The sequence below is a fragment of the Macaca mulatta genome, chromosome 1, assembly GCF_049350105.2.
Source record: "Macaca mulatta isolate MMU2019108-1 chromosome 1, T2T-MMU8v2.0, whole genome shotgun sequence".
Taxonomy (NCBI): domain Eukaryota; kingdom Metazoa; phylum Chordata; class Mammalia; order Primates; family Cercopithecidae; genus Macaca; species Macaca mulatta.
In genome coordinates, this window is record NC_133406.1 from 60,560,939 (window position 1) to 60,577,861 (window position 16,923).

At 42.9% G+C, this 16,923-nt stretch overlaps 1 protein-coding gene across 8 annotated transcripts in view; it reads right to left on the reverse strand.

Moving 5' to 3' along the window:
• KLHL12 (kelch like family member 12) overlaps window positions 1–16,923 on the reverse strand; it is a 39,233-nt gene that overhangs the window by 5,193 nt on the left and 17,117 nt on the right. For 7 of the 8 annotated variants that reach the window (XR_013407289.1, XR_013407280.1, NM_001266339.1 and 4 more), the window contains 3 exon segments: window positions 16,394–16,543; window positions 14,060–14,174; window positions 645–751 (listed from right to left, as the gene is read on the reverse strand). Coding sequence is in view for 6 of the 8 variants with exons in the window: in NM_001266339.1 (NP_001253268.1) it covers window positions 645–751; window positions 14,060–14,174; window positions 16,394–16,543 (372 nt within the window). In the remaining 2 variants the exon portion in view is untranslated. 8 annotated transcript variants of the gene reach the window in all.

Consider the following 16,923-nt stretch of genomic DNA (forward strand, 5'->3'; position numbering starts at 1 on the left):
AATCCTCTGCCACAGCCTCCCAAATAGCTAAGGACTACAGGCATGCACCACCATGCCTGGCTAATTTTTTTGTTTACTTTTTTGTAGAGACAGAGTCTCACCATATTGCCCAGGCTGGTCTTGAACTCCTGGCCTCAAGGGATCCTCCCATCTCAGCTTCCCAAAGGGCTGGGATTACAGGTGTGAGCTACCACGCCCAGCCCAAACTTAGCTCAACTGAACACTAGGTTCAATTACACACAATTTAACATTCAGTTCAGTTTAACACAGCATGACCAATGAAATGTGCTGGGAATTATACAGACAGCTTGGCAAGGCACCTAACTAGTGGTGGCCATCTGAGTTTACCTTGACACAGGGCCACTGACATTACTAAGGCATAATCTTCTAATCTAAACAGTCAAAAACTGTTTAGTGAGTACCTACTATGTGCACAAGACTGCTGTAAGAAACATGATCCTGTTATTAGGCTTTTCTACTCTTAAGGCTGGATTAGCTACGATCTGGAGCCAGAGACTAAGGACATTTAAGCTCCCTCCCAACGAATGGCTTTTCTACTCCTAAGGCTGGATTAGCTATGATCTGGACCCAGAGACTGAGGACATTTAAGCTCCCTCCCAACGAATGGTTTCACCATTATTTACTGGCAAAAAGCTCCACTCCTGAGTCTTGGGGTCGTATTTCTCTACCACGTCGATGGGAGACTGCTGGCTTCCGAAGCCCCCAACCACCAAAAGCACTTCATTGGCTCCTGAAGACAAAGGCAGAAAAAAGATGGGTTAGTTCAGCATCCCTGGATGGGTAACTAGTCACAGGGAAGTGTCAACAGAAACAGTTCTAGGATGTCTTGTTTTATGTGACTGAGGGATGCAATCTGAAATGGGAGATAATCATAAGGCTGTCGAATGGGGAGTTATTTCTCCTTGAGGCTGTAGCTCTCAAGTCTCTGAAACTTAAATTTCTGGACAACATTAAAACTCTAGAAAGCAAACTTCAACATGACACTGCACCATTTCTTTTTTTTTCTGGAGACAGAGTTTCACTCTTGTTGCCCAAGCTGGAGTGCAATGGCACAATCTCGGCTCACCACAACCTCCACCTCCTGGGCTCAAGTGATTCTCCTGCCTCAGCCTCCCAAGTAGCTGGGATTACAGGCATATGCCACCATGCCTGGCTAATTTTGTATTTTTAGCAGAGATGGGGTTTCTCCACGTTGGTCAGGCTGGTCCTGAACTCCCGACCTCAGGTGATCTGCCAGCCTCAACCTCCCAAAGTGCTGGGATTACAGGCGTGAGCCACCGTGCCCGGCAACACTGCACCATTTCAACCTATTGAGATGACTGGCTGACATAATACTTGAGGTCTTAAGTGCAGGTGAGAGGCTAAAGGCACTCTCTGCACTTCTCAGCCTGAAAAAACCCAAATTGGGAGGGTTTTTTTGTTGTAATAGGGAAAGAACTCTCCTAACCTTGTCACAAAAAAAAGCTGCATGTTGAAACTTAGGATCCAAGTGATGGATTTAAAGTCTCTTTTTCTGAATTGAGAAAGGGTCTCGCTATATTGCCCAGGCTGATCTCAAACTCCTAGCCTGAAGTGATTCTCCTGCCTCAGCCTCCCAAAGTGCTGGGATTACAGGAATGAGCCACTGTGCCTGGCCTAAAATCTCTTTTTCATGAACATTTCCTTCTCCAATGTAGTCAACTATATGATCATATTCCCTGCCAATTCATCAAAACCACAAGGCAACAAAAGACTAGAGTTTTAAAGGAAAAGTCTTTTTCTCTATTTTCCCAAAGAAGCTATTCTGACAGCCTTTATATCTTCCCCTTCCCCTAAGGCCTTACTCTGATAAAATACTTCCTACCCTGGCTCTTGGAGACAGGGTCTTGCTATATTGCCCAGGCTGGTCTCAAACTCCTGGCCTCAAGCGATATTTCTGCCTTGGCCTACCAAGTAGCTGGGGTTACAGGTATGAGCCACAGCACCTGGCTTGGCTTTTTTCAAAGAGCAAAGTCTCTTTGAGAAAATCCCCTGTGCATGTGCTCCATTAGAACTCATGGAGAGAACAGTTAGCTGGAGCTTTGGAAAATTCAATCACTAGGAAGCATCTAGGAGACCAAAGTGATCTTACAAGTAACCTGGACTTGAAAGAGCAAATGTAGTACCTTGAAGCTGACAGGAAACACAGATAAACCCCTAATGAAGTAATGGATTTGACAATTATCATCAATTGCTGGGCTAGAATCATTATTTCAAAAGCTAACATATTACTATGAGACATTGTGTGCTTCCTAATGGTGATGAATAGGAAGGACCACACTACCATCTAATGAGTCTTTTTTCTAAAAAATTGAGGCTGACTCTTAACAACCCTCTAGTCCAACCACTAGTTTACAGGCAATACATAGGAGAAGAACATGTTAAATGACACTATAAAGATGCCAACAGCAGAGTCCAGAATGTGGGAAATTCTACAGGTCGAATAGCTTGTTTTCTTCAAGAAATAAATTGATTAGTAAAAACCAAAACAGGATGGAAACACTTTGTATTAAAAAGAGACTGAAAAGAGACATGAAATCACTAGCAACGTGTGGACTTTGTCTGGCTCCTGATTTGAACAACGTAAGTACTCAAAAACAAACAACAAAAAATTATGGAAAAAAAGTTACACAAACACGTACTTATGACAATAAGGAACTGTGTGATTTTAAACAGTGATAATGGCATTCTAGATGTGTCAAAAATTTTATCCTTTTTAGAGACACACGTGGAAGTATGACACATAGTGATGGAATTATATCCAGTCTGGAATTTGCTTCAAAATAGCCTGGGCACAGTGGCTCACGCCTGTAATCCCAACACTTTGGGAGGCCAAGGCTGCCAGATCACTTGAGGTACGGAGTTCGAGACCAGCCTAGCCAACAAGGCAAAACCCCGTCTCTACTAAAAATACAAAAATTATCTGAGTGTGGTGGTGCACACCTGAAATCTCAACTACTCGGGTGGCTCAGGTACAAGAATGCTTGAACTCGGGAAGTGAAGCTTGTAGTGAGCTGAGATGGCGCCACTACACTCCAGCCTGGGCCACAAGGCGAAACTCCATCTCAAAAAAAAAAAAAGCTATGTGTTGATAATTGTTAAAATTGAGTGATGGGTATGGGGGATCATTGTATCACTGTTTTTATGTTTGAGATTTTTCTTAATAAAACATATACACCCACACATAAACCGTGGAGTTTTTCTAAGAGGACACTTGTCTTATGTACTTGCCAAATAAAGTGGACCCTCTCCAAAGTAAGCCAGCAAGTAGGTCTCAGGAGTCAGCTCCTTCGAAAATGAAAGCATGGCCAGGCGCGGTGGCTCACGCCTATAGTCTCAGCACTTTGGGAGGCTGAAGCAGGTAGATCATCTGAGGTCAGGAGTTCAAGACCAGCCTGGCTAACATGGCGAAACCCCGTCTCTACTAAAAATACAAAAATTAGCCGGGTGCGGTGTGCGCACCTGTAATCTTAGCTGCTTGGGAGGCTGAGGCAGGAGAATCACTTGAACCCAGGAGGCAGAGGTTGCAGTAAGCCGAGATCGCGCCACTGCACTCCAGACTAGGCAATAGAGCAAGACTCCATCTCAAAAAAAAAAAAAAAAAAAAAAAAATTCAAAGCATATGAATGAAGGGTTCTTTAGTGACTGAACTCACTTATGTCTGCCTAAGAGTACTTCAAATTGGGAGAAGCCAGGATCACAAGTTATTTGTTTTTTCTTTGGGAACACTATTCCCCTACATATTCCTTTTTCTTATTCCACCTCTTCTCTTCCTGACTGGAATAGACAAGGTAAGCGTGATCCTTTTATCCAGACACATTTCCCATGTAGATGAGTATGATGCCAGCAGATGATATATGTATGAATAAAAATTCCCACACCAACCAAGAGGTATTTCCTGTGCTATGCAAATTTTAAAGTTTTCTCCTGATTTTTCAGCTCTTATTTCTGTTGCTTTATATGACTCCCTGCCCCACCCTGCCAACCAAAAAAAAAAAAAAAATATATATATATATATATATATATATGTATGAAGAGGTCAGATACAGTGGCTCATGACTATAATCCTAGCACTTCGGGAGGCCAACGTGGGCAGATTTCTTGTGCCCAGGGGTTCAAGGACACTTTGGGTAACATGGTAAGACTCCTATATCTAAAAAAAATAGCCAGGTGTGGTGGCAAATGCCTGTAGTTCCGCTCCTCCTGAGCCTGACATGGGAGGATCACTTAAGCCCAGGAGGTTAAGGCTGCAGTGAGCAAGGTTGTTCCACTGCACTTTAGCCTGGGGAACAGAGTGAGAACTTGTCTCAAAAAATAAAGTAACATAAAATAAAGAAGGCTGGGAGCAGTGGCTCATGCCTGCAATCACAGCATTTTGGGAGGCCGAGGCGGATGGATCACTTGAGGTCAGGAGTTCGAGGCCAGCCTGGCCAACATGGTGAAACCCCGTCTCTATGAAAAATATAAAAATTAGCCAGGTGTGGTGGCACACACCTGTAGTCCCAGCTACTCGGGAGGGTGAGGCACAAGAATCACTTGAACCTGGGAGATGCAGGTTGCAGTGAGCAGAGATTGCACCACTGTACCCCAGCCTGGGTAACACAGCAAGACTCTGTCTAAAAAAACTAAATACAAATACAATACAAAAATTAGCCAGGTGTGGTGGTGTGTGTTTGTAGTCCCAGCTACTCTGGAGGCTGAGGAAGGAGAATCGCTTGAACCTAGGAGGTGGAGGTTGCAGTGAGCTGAGATCACGCCACTGCACTCCAGCCTGGGTGACAAAGCAAGAATGTCTCAAAAATAAAATAAAATAAAATAAAAACCCCTCTCTTTCTTGATATTTCATTCAGGTACCTTTTGAAGGGTGGGAGAAAATAAGTAGAAAGGAAATAGATTATAATAAAAACCCAGAGAACGGACAGTACTTCTTGTTGGCTGAAATTTTCCCAATAAACATTCTGGTAACTATATGTCTACGGTGGAACTTGGTAAGAGGTGTTGGTGTGATTTGCAAAGGAGTTTGTTTTGTTTTGTTTAAAAGACAGGGACTTCCTCTGTCACCTAGGCTGGAGTGTAGTGGCACAATCTCAGCTCACCACAGCATCGACCTTCCAGGCTCAAGCAATCCTCCTACCTCAGCCTCCCGAGTAGCTGGGAGCACAGTGTGTGCTACCAAACCCAGGTATTTTTTTTTTTTAATTTTTTACAGAGAGGAGGTCTCACTATGTTGCTCAGGCTGCTCTCTTAACTCCTGAAGCTCAAGCCATGCTCCTGCTTTGGCCTCCCAAAGTGCTGGGATTACAGACATAGGTTTTATGGCTCTAAATGGCTGGGATCCTTCGATCACTGATTCTCAAACTTCTTTGCTGTGAAGGACTCTCTTCATTGTTTTCCCCTGACAGATCCTGTGTTTTGACAGACTGTCTACCAAAGTGAGTTTAAGTAATTAACTTCCCCAGCAACTGCCAACAGAGCTTCTGATAACTATGAGAGCAACAGTGTTTCACACTGAATGGATACAATGTTAGCTAAATCTGAAGTCTTTATTTTGCCTGTTCAGCTTTTTCTCGCACAAAAATGATTTTCTTTTAGAATATTTAAAAATAACTCAAGGACTAGTATAATCACCATCCCCACTCACATATTACCCCTCCCCGTTAAAAAGACTTGAAAAGTTTTTTCCTTGTGATTATAAAACATATAATATACATTTTTACTGCTAAAAAACTTGGAAAATACAGACAAGTATTATGAAAAAAATTACCCACAGTTCCACAATACAAAGACACACCAAAATATAACATAATTTCCTTCCAGCCTTGTTTCTACACATTTATAAAACACAAATGGGGGCCTGGCACAGTGGCTCGCACCTGTAATCCCAGCACTTTGGGAGGCTGAGGCAGGTGGATCACGAAGCCAGGAGTTTAAGACCAGCCTGGCCAACGTGGTGAAACCCCATCTCTGGTGAAAATACAAAAATTAGCCGGACGTGGTGGCACGTGCCTGTAATCCCAGCTACTCGGGAGGTTGAGGCAGGAGAATTGCTTGAACTCGGGAAACAGAGATTGCAGTGAGCCAAGATTGCACCATTGCACTCCAGCCTGGGTGACAGAACAAGACTCCATCAAAAAACAAAAACAAAAACAAAAAAAATCCAAAAATAAACAAACAAAAAACCCCACAAATGTGACCATATTATATTATATGCTGATGTTTTTCATTTTGCAAATATATGAATAAGTCTTTTAGTACATGGTTATAATATTCTTAGGCATTTCGGGGTTCATAATTTTGGGTTATAAACAATCACATAAATAACCCTGTGATAAATATCCTGAACGTGAAACTTTTCCTAGTTGTTTTCTTAAAGAAATGGGAAGAATGCTGAGTAATGAACATGAATTAGAAAAAAAGTTTTTGAGCCAGGCATGGTGGCTTACACCTGTAACCCTAGCACTTTGGGAGGCCAAAGCAGGCGGATTGCACAAGCCCAGGAGATCAAGACTAGCCTGAGCAGCATGGTAAAACCTGTCTCTACTAAAAATAAAAAAAATTAGCCAGGTCTGGTGGTGCACACCTGTAGTCCCAAGTCCCAGCTACCTGGGAGGCTGAGGTGGGAGGATCACTTGAGCCCAGGAAGTGGATGCTGCAGTGAGCCAAGATCATGCCACTGCACTATAGCGACAGAGTGAGACCTTGTATCAAAACAAACAAACAAACAAAATAGACGACCATGGTGGCACACGCCTGTAGTCCTAGCTACTGAGGAGGCTGAGGTGGGAGGATTGCTTGAGCCCAGGAAGTGGAGTCTCAGTGAGCCAAGATCATGCCACTGCACGCTAGCCTAGGAGGCAGAGTGAGACCCTGTCTCAAAAAAAAAAGAAAAAAAAAATTTTTATATATAAGGTGTCTTTTTGAAATTGTTACCAATTATACCCCCACCAACACTATAAAGGTGCCAACTCATTCTATTTTCTGAGGCACTGGATAGATTTTAAATCTCTGACACTCTGGTAGGCAAAAAATTGTATGTTTAATTCTTTATTACTAAGACCCTATTATTAATTAGGTTGCACTCCCTCCCTTATATCAATAGCCAGCTTTACTTGCCCTTCTGCAAACTGTGCACTCAAATCTATATTGTTTCTCTCATGCATTCTTGTTTATTTTCTTTTTAGATACAAGGTCTTGCTCTGTTGCCCAGGCTGGAGTGCACTGGTGTAATCATGGCTCACTGCAGCCTCAGCCTTGACCTCCTGGCTCAAGCATCCTCCCAGCCTCCCACTTCAGCTTCCCTAGTAGCTGGGACCACTAATTTTTTTCTTTTCTTTTTTTTTTTTTTTTTTTTTTGAGACGGAGTCTCGCTCTGTCGCCCAGGCTGGAGTGCAGTGGCGCGATCTCGGCTCACTGCAAGCTCCGCCTCCCGGGTTCACGCCATTCTCCTGCCTCAGCCTCCCGAGTAGCTGGGACTACAGGCGCCCACAACCGCGCCCGGCTAATTTTTTGTATTTTTAGTAGAGACGGGGTTTCACCGTGGTCTCGATCTCCTGACCTTGTGATCCGCCCGCCTCGGCCTCCCAAAGTGCTGGGATTACAGGCGTGAGCCACCGCGCCCGGCCCCTCTTTTCTTTTCTTTTTTTTGAGACAGAGTCTTACTCTGTGGCCCAGGATGGAGTGCAGTGGTGTGATCTCGGCTCACTGCAACCTCTGTCTCCTGGGCTAAAATGATTCTCCTGCCTCAACCTCCCCAATAGCTAGGATTACAGGCGTGTGTTACCATGCCCGGCTAATTTTTATATTTTTAGTAGAGACAGAGTTTCACCCAGTTGGCCAGGCTGGTCTTGAATTCCTGGGCTCCATCGCCCACCTCAGCCTCTCAAAGTGCTGGGATTACAGGTATGAGCCACTGCTCTTGGCCCTGTCTCATGCATTCTTTACACACAAATGGTTTTAACCCTTTAACGCTTTACTTATTTATCTATTTTTTTTTTGTTGTTGTTGTTGTTGTTGAGACAGAGTCTCGCTTTGTCGCCCAGGCTGGGGTGCATTGGCCAGATCTCAGCTCACTGCAAGCTCCGCCTCCCGGGTTTACGCCATTCTCCTGCCTCAGCCTCCCGAGTAGCTGGGACTACAGGCGCCCGCCACCTCGCCCGGCTAGTTTTTTGTATTTTTTAGTAGAGACAGGGTTTCACCATGTTAGCCAGGATGGTCTCGATCTCCTGACCTCGTGATCCGCCCGTCTCCGCCCCCGGCCTTATCTATCTATTTATGAGATAAGAGTTTTGCTCTTGTTGCCTAGGCTGGAGTGCAATGGCGCGATCTTGGTTCACTGCAATCTCCACCTCCCAGGTTCTAGCGATTCTCCTGAGTAGCTGGGATTACAGGCATGTGCCACTACGCCCAGCTAATTCTGTAGTTTTAGTAGAGACGGGATTTCTCCATTTGGTAAGGCTGGTCTCAAACTCCTGACCTCTGGTGATCTGCCTGCCTCAGCCTCCCAAAGTGCTGGGATTACAGGCGTGAGCCACTCCGCTGGCCAACCCTTTAACCCTTTAAAGGTTGTTCCAAACCTATGTTCCTAATTTGTCATAATTTTGTATATTTTTTTTATTCAAATATGTTTTTATTCTTTGTCATTTCTTCCACTATTTTGTGCCTAGAAAGTCTTTCTCCTCCAGAAGAACTCCTAAGGTTTTAATGTTTTAACCCTAAGTTGGAGACCAATACTTAAACAATCTGACTCGTGTAAAAAAAAGTTAATGAAAGAGTCAATCCAGAAAGAAGCCTGTTTGTTCTCTGCCAATGATGGAGTACTTGTTAAGTGAGATTTTTATCTTTTTAATGAGAAAACCTTGTCTAGGACATCTGACAAGAACAGTGTGAAAAAGCACATTTCTAAAACTGAAGAACCTGGCAGTGGCATGGTCATTATTTTTAGGAGGGGAAGGGGAGTGTGTGTATGCCGTGATACGTTTTAGAGGAATAGGTGCTGTGATACGCTGTTAGAGGAACAGGGCAGATGCAGGACTGCTAAATAACAGGGTTCAGAGACTCACATTTCCATTTGCATTGATCTTTAGTTCAAAAAAGGAGACAGCCACAAATTAGAAAAGCAATTTCCATTATATCTTCTTTGAGACAGTAATGGGTAAGGTTAATAACTAAAAATCCCTTATTTGGCAGACTATTTTTTTTTTTTTTTTTTGAGACGGAGTCTCGCTCTGTCACCCAGGCTGGAGTGCGGTGGCCGGATCTCAGCTCACTGCAAGCTCCGCCTCCCGGGTTCACGCCATTCTCCTGCCTCAGCCTCCCGAGTAGCTGGGACTATAGGCGCCCGCCACCTCGCCCGGCTAGTTTTTTGTATTTTTTAGTAGAGACGGGGTTTCACCGTGTTAGCCAGGATGGTCTCGATCTCCTGACCTCGTGATCCGCCCGTCTTGGCCTCCCAAAGTGCTGGGATTACAGGCGTGAGCCACCGCGCCCGGCCAGGCAGACTATTTTAACTTGGCTGTCAATTTAATTTCCTTCTGCTGTATGCAGAAGAGTCATTATCCTGGTAGCTGGTTTAGCAGCCAATATGATAGAAATCGGTAGAGGACATGATGGTAAGAACAATCTACTTTCTAAGGCAATAACAAAGCGATACTAAGCATCTAATTGGAAACTGCTTCAGCATTTCCCTTCTAGAACTTCTGAAAAATAACCTCAAGACTATGAAGATAGTAGATTCACAGTCTAATCCTTTAACGTCGGGGGAATAAGCAAGTTCTCTAACCAAGCAGAAGCCCCTTTTGCTGCCTGTTCAGAGATACGCAGGAAATGTACCTTCAAAGAATCTTCTGGGTTTACTGATTCACAAAAATTTTCATTAGCTTTTAGTTCAATTTAATAAGCAAATAATGAGTACTATCATGCAAAAAGGAAACATTTTTCTATGTTGGAAAGTACCTTAGTGATTGAACGTTAACTCTCTTGATATAAAGAACTGGAAACCCAGAGAAGTTAAAGGACTTGTCCAACAGCAAGTTACCAGAGTGAGTGACGGACACGGGAGTAAAAATAAAAGTAAGCAAAATGTCTTATCTCCTAGTGCCAGGTTCTTTCCACTACGTCACTGGCTCTCATGGTATAGGTTGAGTAACCCTTATCTGAAATGCTTAGGACAAGAAGTGCTTCAGATTTCAGACATTTTTGGATTTTTGTAATATCTGCATTATTTATTTGCATAACTATTTGCACATCCCTAATTCAGAAACCCCAAATTCAAAACGCTTCATTGAGCATTTCCTTTGAGCATTACGTTGGCACTCAAAAGTTTTAGATTTTGGAGCATTCTGAATTTCAGATTAGGGTTACTCAACCCAAATTTTTTTTTTTTTTTTTTTTTTTTTTTTTTTGAGACAGAGTCTTGCTCTGTCGCTCAGGCAGGAGTGCAGTGGCGTGATCTTGGTTCACTGCAGGCTCTGTCTCCTGGGTTCAGGCCATTCTCCTGTCTTAGCCTCCTGAGTAGCTTGGACTACAGGAGCCCACCACCACGCCCGGCTAATTTTTTTTTTTTTTTTGCATTTTTAGTAGAGACGGGGTTTCACTGTGTTAAGCAGGATGGTCTCGATCTCCTGATCTCGTGATCCACCCGCCTCGGCCTCCCAAAGTGCTGGGATTACAGGCGTGAGCCACCGCACCCGGCCACCCAATCTGATTTTTAAAAATAATAATTATTTTTTAAAAAACAAAAGTAGGCCGGGCGCGGTGGCTCACGCCTGTAATCCCATCCAGCACTTTGGGAGGCCGAGGTGGGCGGATCACGAGGTCAGGAGATTGACACCATCCTGGCTAACAGGGTGAAACCCTGTCTCTACTAAAAACACAAAAAATTAGACGGGTGCTGTGGCGGGCACCTGTAGTCCCAGCTACTCGAGAGGCTGAGGCAGGAGAATGGCGTGAACCCAGGAGGCGGAGCTTGCAGTGAGCCGAGATCGTGCCACTGCACTCCAGCCTGGGTGACACAGTGAGACTCCATCTCAAAAAAAAAAAAAATACAAAAAAATACAAAAAATTAGCCAAGCATGGTGGCACACACCTGTAATTCCAGCTACTTGGGAGGCTGAGGCAGGAGAATCACTTGAACCTAGGAGGCAGAGGTTGCAGTGAGCAAAGATTATGCCACTGCACTCCAGCCTGGGTAACAAGAGCAAAACGCCATCTCAAAAAAAAAAAAAAAAAAGTTCCTACCCTGGGAGGAAAGGGAGAATTGGGAGTTATTGTTTAATGGGTACAGAGTTTCAGTCTCGTTAAGATGAAAAGAGAGATTGATTGTATAACAACGTAAGTGTATTTAACATGATTCAACTGTACATGTAAAAATGGTTAAGATGCTAAATTTTACGCTAAATATATTTAATTTATTTATTTTGAGATGGAGTGCAATGGCACAATCTTGGCTCACTGCAACCTCCGCCTCCCAGGTTCAAGTGAGTCTCCTGCCTCAGCCTCCGAAGTAGCTGGGATTACAGGTGTGTGCCACCATACTCTGCCAATTTTTGTATTTTTAGTACAGATGGGGTTTTGCCATGTTGGCCAGGCTGGTCTCAAACTACTGACCTCAAGTGATCTGCCCACCTTGGCCTCCCAAAGTGCTGAGACACAGTGCCTGGTCTGTTACATATATTTTACAAAAAAGAAAAAAAGACTTCCATCCAGAAGGTATACAAATATTTTCCTATAATTTCTTCTAATATTTTCATAGTTTTTCAACATTCAGTCCTTCAGTCTATCTTGTGTTGATATGTATCTTTGTACGAAGCATATGAAACACAGATCACATTTTGTCATCTTGCAGTAATAGAAAATACCATCAACAATGCCCTTTCTAAAAGTTCTCTTTTTAAAATACAGTATCTTTGAGTGGTAAGATTATAGATGATTTTTATTTATTTTTTGGTTCTCTGTATTTCTAAAGTTCTACATTGAACATACAGTACTTATGCCATTAAAAAATATAGGGGAGCTAGCCATGCATGGTGGCTCATGCCTGTAATCCCAGCACTTTGGGAGGCCGAGGTGGGTGGATCAATTGCAGCCAGGAGTTTGAGACCAATCTGGTCAACATGGAGAAACCCTGTCTCTACTAAAAATACAAAAATTAGCTGGGGATGGTGGCAGTTGCCTGTTGTCCCACCTACTCGGGAGGCTGAGGCACAAGAATTGCTTGAACCTGGGAGAGGTTGTAGTGAGCCAAGATTGCTCCACTGCACTCCAGCCTGGGTGGCAGAGCAAGACTGTCTCAAAAAAAAAAAAAAAAAAAAAAATATATATATATATATATATATATATATATATATATATATATATATATATGGGACAACTGTAATCCCAGCACTTTGGGAGGCCAAAGCAGGTGAACTGTTTGAGTCCAGGAGTTCAAGACCCAGCCTGGGCAACAAAGGAAGGCTCTGTCTCTACAAAAGAATACAAAAATTAGCCAGGCATAGTGGCCGGTGCCTGTGGTCCCAGCTACTTGGGAGGCTAAGGTATGAAGACTGCTTGAGTCCAGGAGGCTAAGGCTGCAGTGAACCGAGATCATGCCACTGCACTCCACCCTGGGCAACATAGTGAGACCCCATTTCTATTAGAAAAAATAAAATATAGGGGATAAATCACCATTCTACCTAAATCCATCAGTGAGCTGCTTAATTATCAACACCTTAGCATGCATGATGAGTCCTCAGTCAGATAAAAGGAAACAATAAAACAAAATACCACCCCATACATATAGAGTAATTCATAACTTATAAAATGCTTTTATACATTATACACCTAGGCTCTTGGTACAGTGAAGCAGAGAGAATAGGAAATGTAAAGTATGGTAAATATCTGAGTACTTAGTGTGTGCCAGCTATAGTGTTAGGTATCTTATATACATTATCTCATTTAATCCTCCCAACAGCTCATTGAGATAAGACACTAACTCTCATCTTAGTGGTAGATGCATAGGCTCAGATAAACTGATATCTTGCCCAACCAGTCACTGCTGGGGCTTGGATGTGAACGTAGATCTATTTGCTAAGATAATAGCTAATACACATAGTTATTATGTGCCAAGAACTGTATTAAGGCTTTACATAAATAACTTTATTTACTTTTCATAACAATGTTACAGGCAGGTGCTATGATGATTCCAGATGAGGCAACTGAAGCACACAGAGGTTAAGGTTCCTGCCCAAGTTAATATACCTAGTACGAGGTAAACTGGTACCTACACTGACAGTCACTGCCAAAACCCATGTACTTTCTACCATACTGGGCTCCTTTTCTTCCTCTCTTCATTCCGGAATGGAAAAACCACACAAGGGGAAGTGAAGAGGTAGGTGGAAGCACTACGTGGCACTAAAATTATCTGATTCACAGAATCTAAATAATATTGACAAAAAATTGTAACATGTTATGTAATGCTTGACAATGTATCAAGTGCTTTTAGATTTTATCTTATTTAATTTCCAAATGGTTATGTGAAGTAGATAGAGAAGATATCCTTGATTATAGGAAAGAAAACTTAGAGTGGTAAAGCGACTTGTCTGAGATGATAGAAGAAAAGATCTGAAACAAGGTCTCTGTACTTCTTTTTTTTTTTTTTTTTTTTTTTTGAGACAGAATATCGCTCTGTCGCCCAGGCTGGAGTGCAGTGGCCGGATCTCAGCTCACTGCAAGCTCTGCCTCCCGGGTTTAAGCCATTCTCCTGCCTCAGCCTCCCGAGTAGCTGGGACTACAGGTGCCTGCCACCTCGCTTGGCCAGTTTTTTGTGTTTTTTAGTAGAGACGGGGTTTCACCGTGTTAGCCAGGATGGTCTCGATCTCCTGACCCCGTGATCCGCCCGTCTCAGCCTCCCAAAGTGCTGGGATTACAGGCTTGAGCCACCGCGCCTGGCTGTACTTCTTATAGAGTGTTATTTTCAACTACGTTGTCACCTGCAAGAAGTAGCTGAAAAGCATGCCCTCATTCTGCCAAGGTATCAGCTTACCTAGGCGAGCCCTTGTCCTGGGTCCCTGCATCTGACTCCGAAGTTCAGGCCTCAGATGAAACTTCTTTGCTTCATCAACCAGATCCCTGCATTGTAAACTACAGCGGATGAAAGGCTGAAATACAGCAGACAGTAGAGTGAGGCACAGGGGATACCTATAATACTATAAGAGTACAAATGGCACATGCAAAGAATTAACTTCTGACTACAGAAAACCAGTTTCCAAAGCCCTGTGATTCCAGGAGTACTGCTGGTAGTAACTATACTCTGAGTTTCCAGAATGATTTTTAAAATTTACTTGAAAAATAGATAATATATGAGATGAATAAAAAATCAAATGACATAAACATGTATGTTGAGCAGTATTTCCCATCTATCTCAGTGCTTACATTTAACTATTTTTACATAGTTTGTACGCCCTTTCAGGGATTATGCAAACATAAGTACATAATAACTAATAAGAATTTTAAGGGGGAAACCAAAAAGATTGTTATTTTCTGGGTGACAGGAAGAATCGTATTTTGTCTGAAATATCTCCCCCACAGTCTTGTTGTAATTACCATGTCTGTTTTGGATAGCTCTGTACTAGACATCTTTCATTTGCCTCCCAACTTGCTCTGTACCCTTTTCCATTCTGTTCTCTGGCTCAGAAGACTGGCCTATATGAACTGTGTCAATAGGGCTTTCTATGCCTTCTAGCTTCTGGTTGGGATCAGCCCAACCAAAGGTCAAGGTTTCTCTCAAGGAAGTGACTCTCCATGATTCTCTTTCCTTTAAGGTTCTAGTAACCACTCCTCAACCTTGTCCCTTCGGGCTTAGGGGTTGCTAATAGCTTGTGTCCTAGATCCAGGTTATTTCATGGTCTTTGTTTCTCTGAACTTGCACCTTTGTAAACAGCTTCTTTATTTTAAAAAACTCTTCTGACCGGGCGCGGTGGCTCAAGCCTGTAATCCCAGCACTTTGGGAGGCCGAGACGGGCAGATCACGAGGTCAGGAGATCGAGACCATCCTGGCTGACACGGTGAAACCCCGTCTCTACTTTAAAAATACAAAAAACTAGCCAGGCGAGGTGGCGGGCGCCTGTAGTCCCAGCTACTCGGGAGGCTGAGGCAGGAGAATGGCGTGAACCCAGGAGGCGGAGCTTGCAGTGAGCTGAGATCTGGCCACTGCACGCCAGCCTGGGCGGCAGAGCGAGACTCTGTCTCAAAAACAAAAACAAAAACAAAAAAAAAAACAAAAAAAACTCTTCTAAAATTGTCCTGTTTTAGACTATAGCATCTGTTTCCTGTTGGGACCCTAAAGGACACAGCTCTAATTAAATAGCACCTCTATTAACCTGAGCCAAGAAGTTCTCAGTTGAACTGGAAAGGAAAACAAACAATAAATAGTAGTAAACACTTATGTAGAAAGACATGGTTTTAAAAGCTTTCACATAGTTACTCAATGCTAACAATAACCTATGAGGAAGGTACTATTATCATCTCTGGTTTACAGATAAGAAAGCTGAGGCACAAATATATTAAGACATCTGCTAAAAGTTCACAGAATAAGTGGTGAATTTGGGATTTCAGGCCCGAGTGTGGTTCCAGAGTCTGTGTTCCTAACCACAATGTAAAGAACTGACACAAGGGATATGTGAATTGGTTGTAAGAAAGACAGAAATCACAAATAGGAGAAAAAGAGTTTCAGATGTGACACTAACCATCCTGCAACTTTTCTAATGTGAACAACTGAAGAACTGTTAGTAGTTAACTAAGAGATCTAGGACTGGGCCAGCAAGAGGAACTCTCTTGCTGGCTCACCTACATGTTATAAATCAGTGCTCCCTTGAAGTATGGTCCAGGCAACATAGGTGGCATATATGGTAAAAATTATGAAAAAGTATCACAGAGAACTTAAGTTGGAGAAACACTTTTATAAATAAACTCAACATGATATGACTGAAGTTGACACTAAAACACAGCAAATTCCTTTCATGCTGGCTTCACCAGAAGTCAAAAATGAAGAGGCTTGCTAAGTGTGGCATAAGGGCAATTTGGAGAAGGGGACAAAGTTTATTATCAGGTGTTTATACAAAACACTTAGGGGCATGTAAAACATATACAGCAAAACACAAAATTGAACCACAGATTTTCATTTGTGTCAAGAGTCTGCCAAGAAATTCACTTTTCTTAGAAATATGCTTGGGAACTACCCAGCACCACTCTCACTGGCATTCCTAGACAGGCAAACCAGGAGACTCTGTGCCTACGTTAAAATAATCAGTTTTGAATACAGAACACTAAGGTAAGAGTTTGTCAAGGTTTTGGATCCTGAGAGTGTTGCACCACTTACCTCAGCATCTATTACATCCGTGATATACCTGGGGGTCAGCAGGGGCATACGCACATACTGTAGCAGGTTAGGCAAGGATTCTTCCCGCTCTTTCTTGGCATGCTTCACCCAGTTGATGACAGCCTCAAAGACTGGCTCTTCAGAATCCACCTGTAAATGTGTAATTACACACCGTGGATCCTAGTTTTCCAATTAGCTCACCATCTCAAAAAGTAACCACGTTCACTTTCTCCTTCCTGCTTTCCCATTGCCCATCACCATTATTTCCCATCTTCCAGAAACAGCTAGGCTCTTGGGAAAACATTTTTTTCAGACACAGCTAACAGACCAGGAAAAGAATTATAGTCAATTTGGGTTATACACACACACACACACACACACACACACACACATATGAATGATAAACAGTACGTAATAAATCACTAGTCACATATTGGCCTTCGTTTCAGAATTTTCCCCATTCCTGAATTGCCTCTGGTCATCTCTCTAACTTTAGGGAAGGTAGGTGGGGGAATCTGTTGCCTTATTGA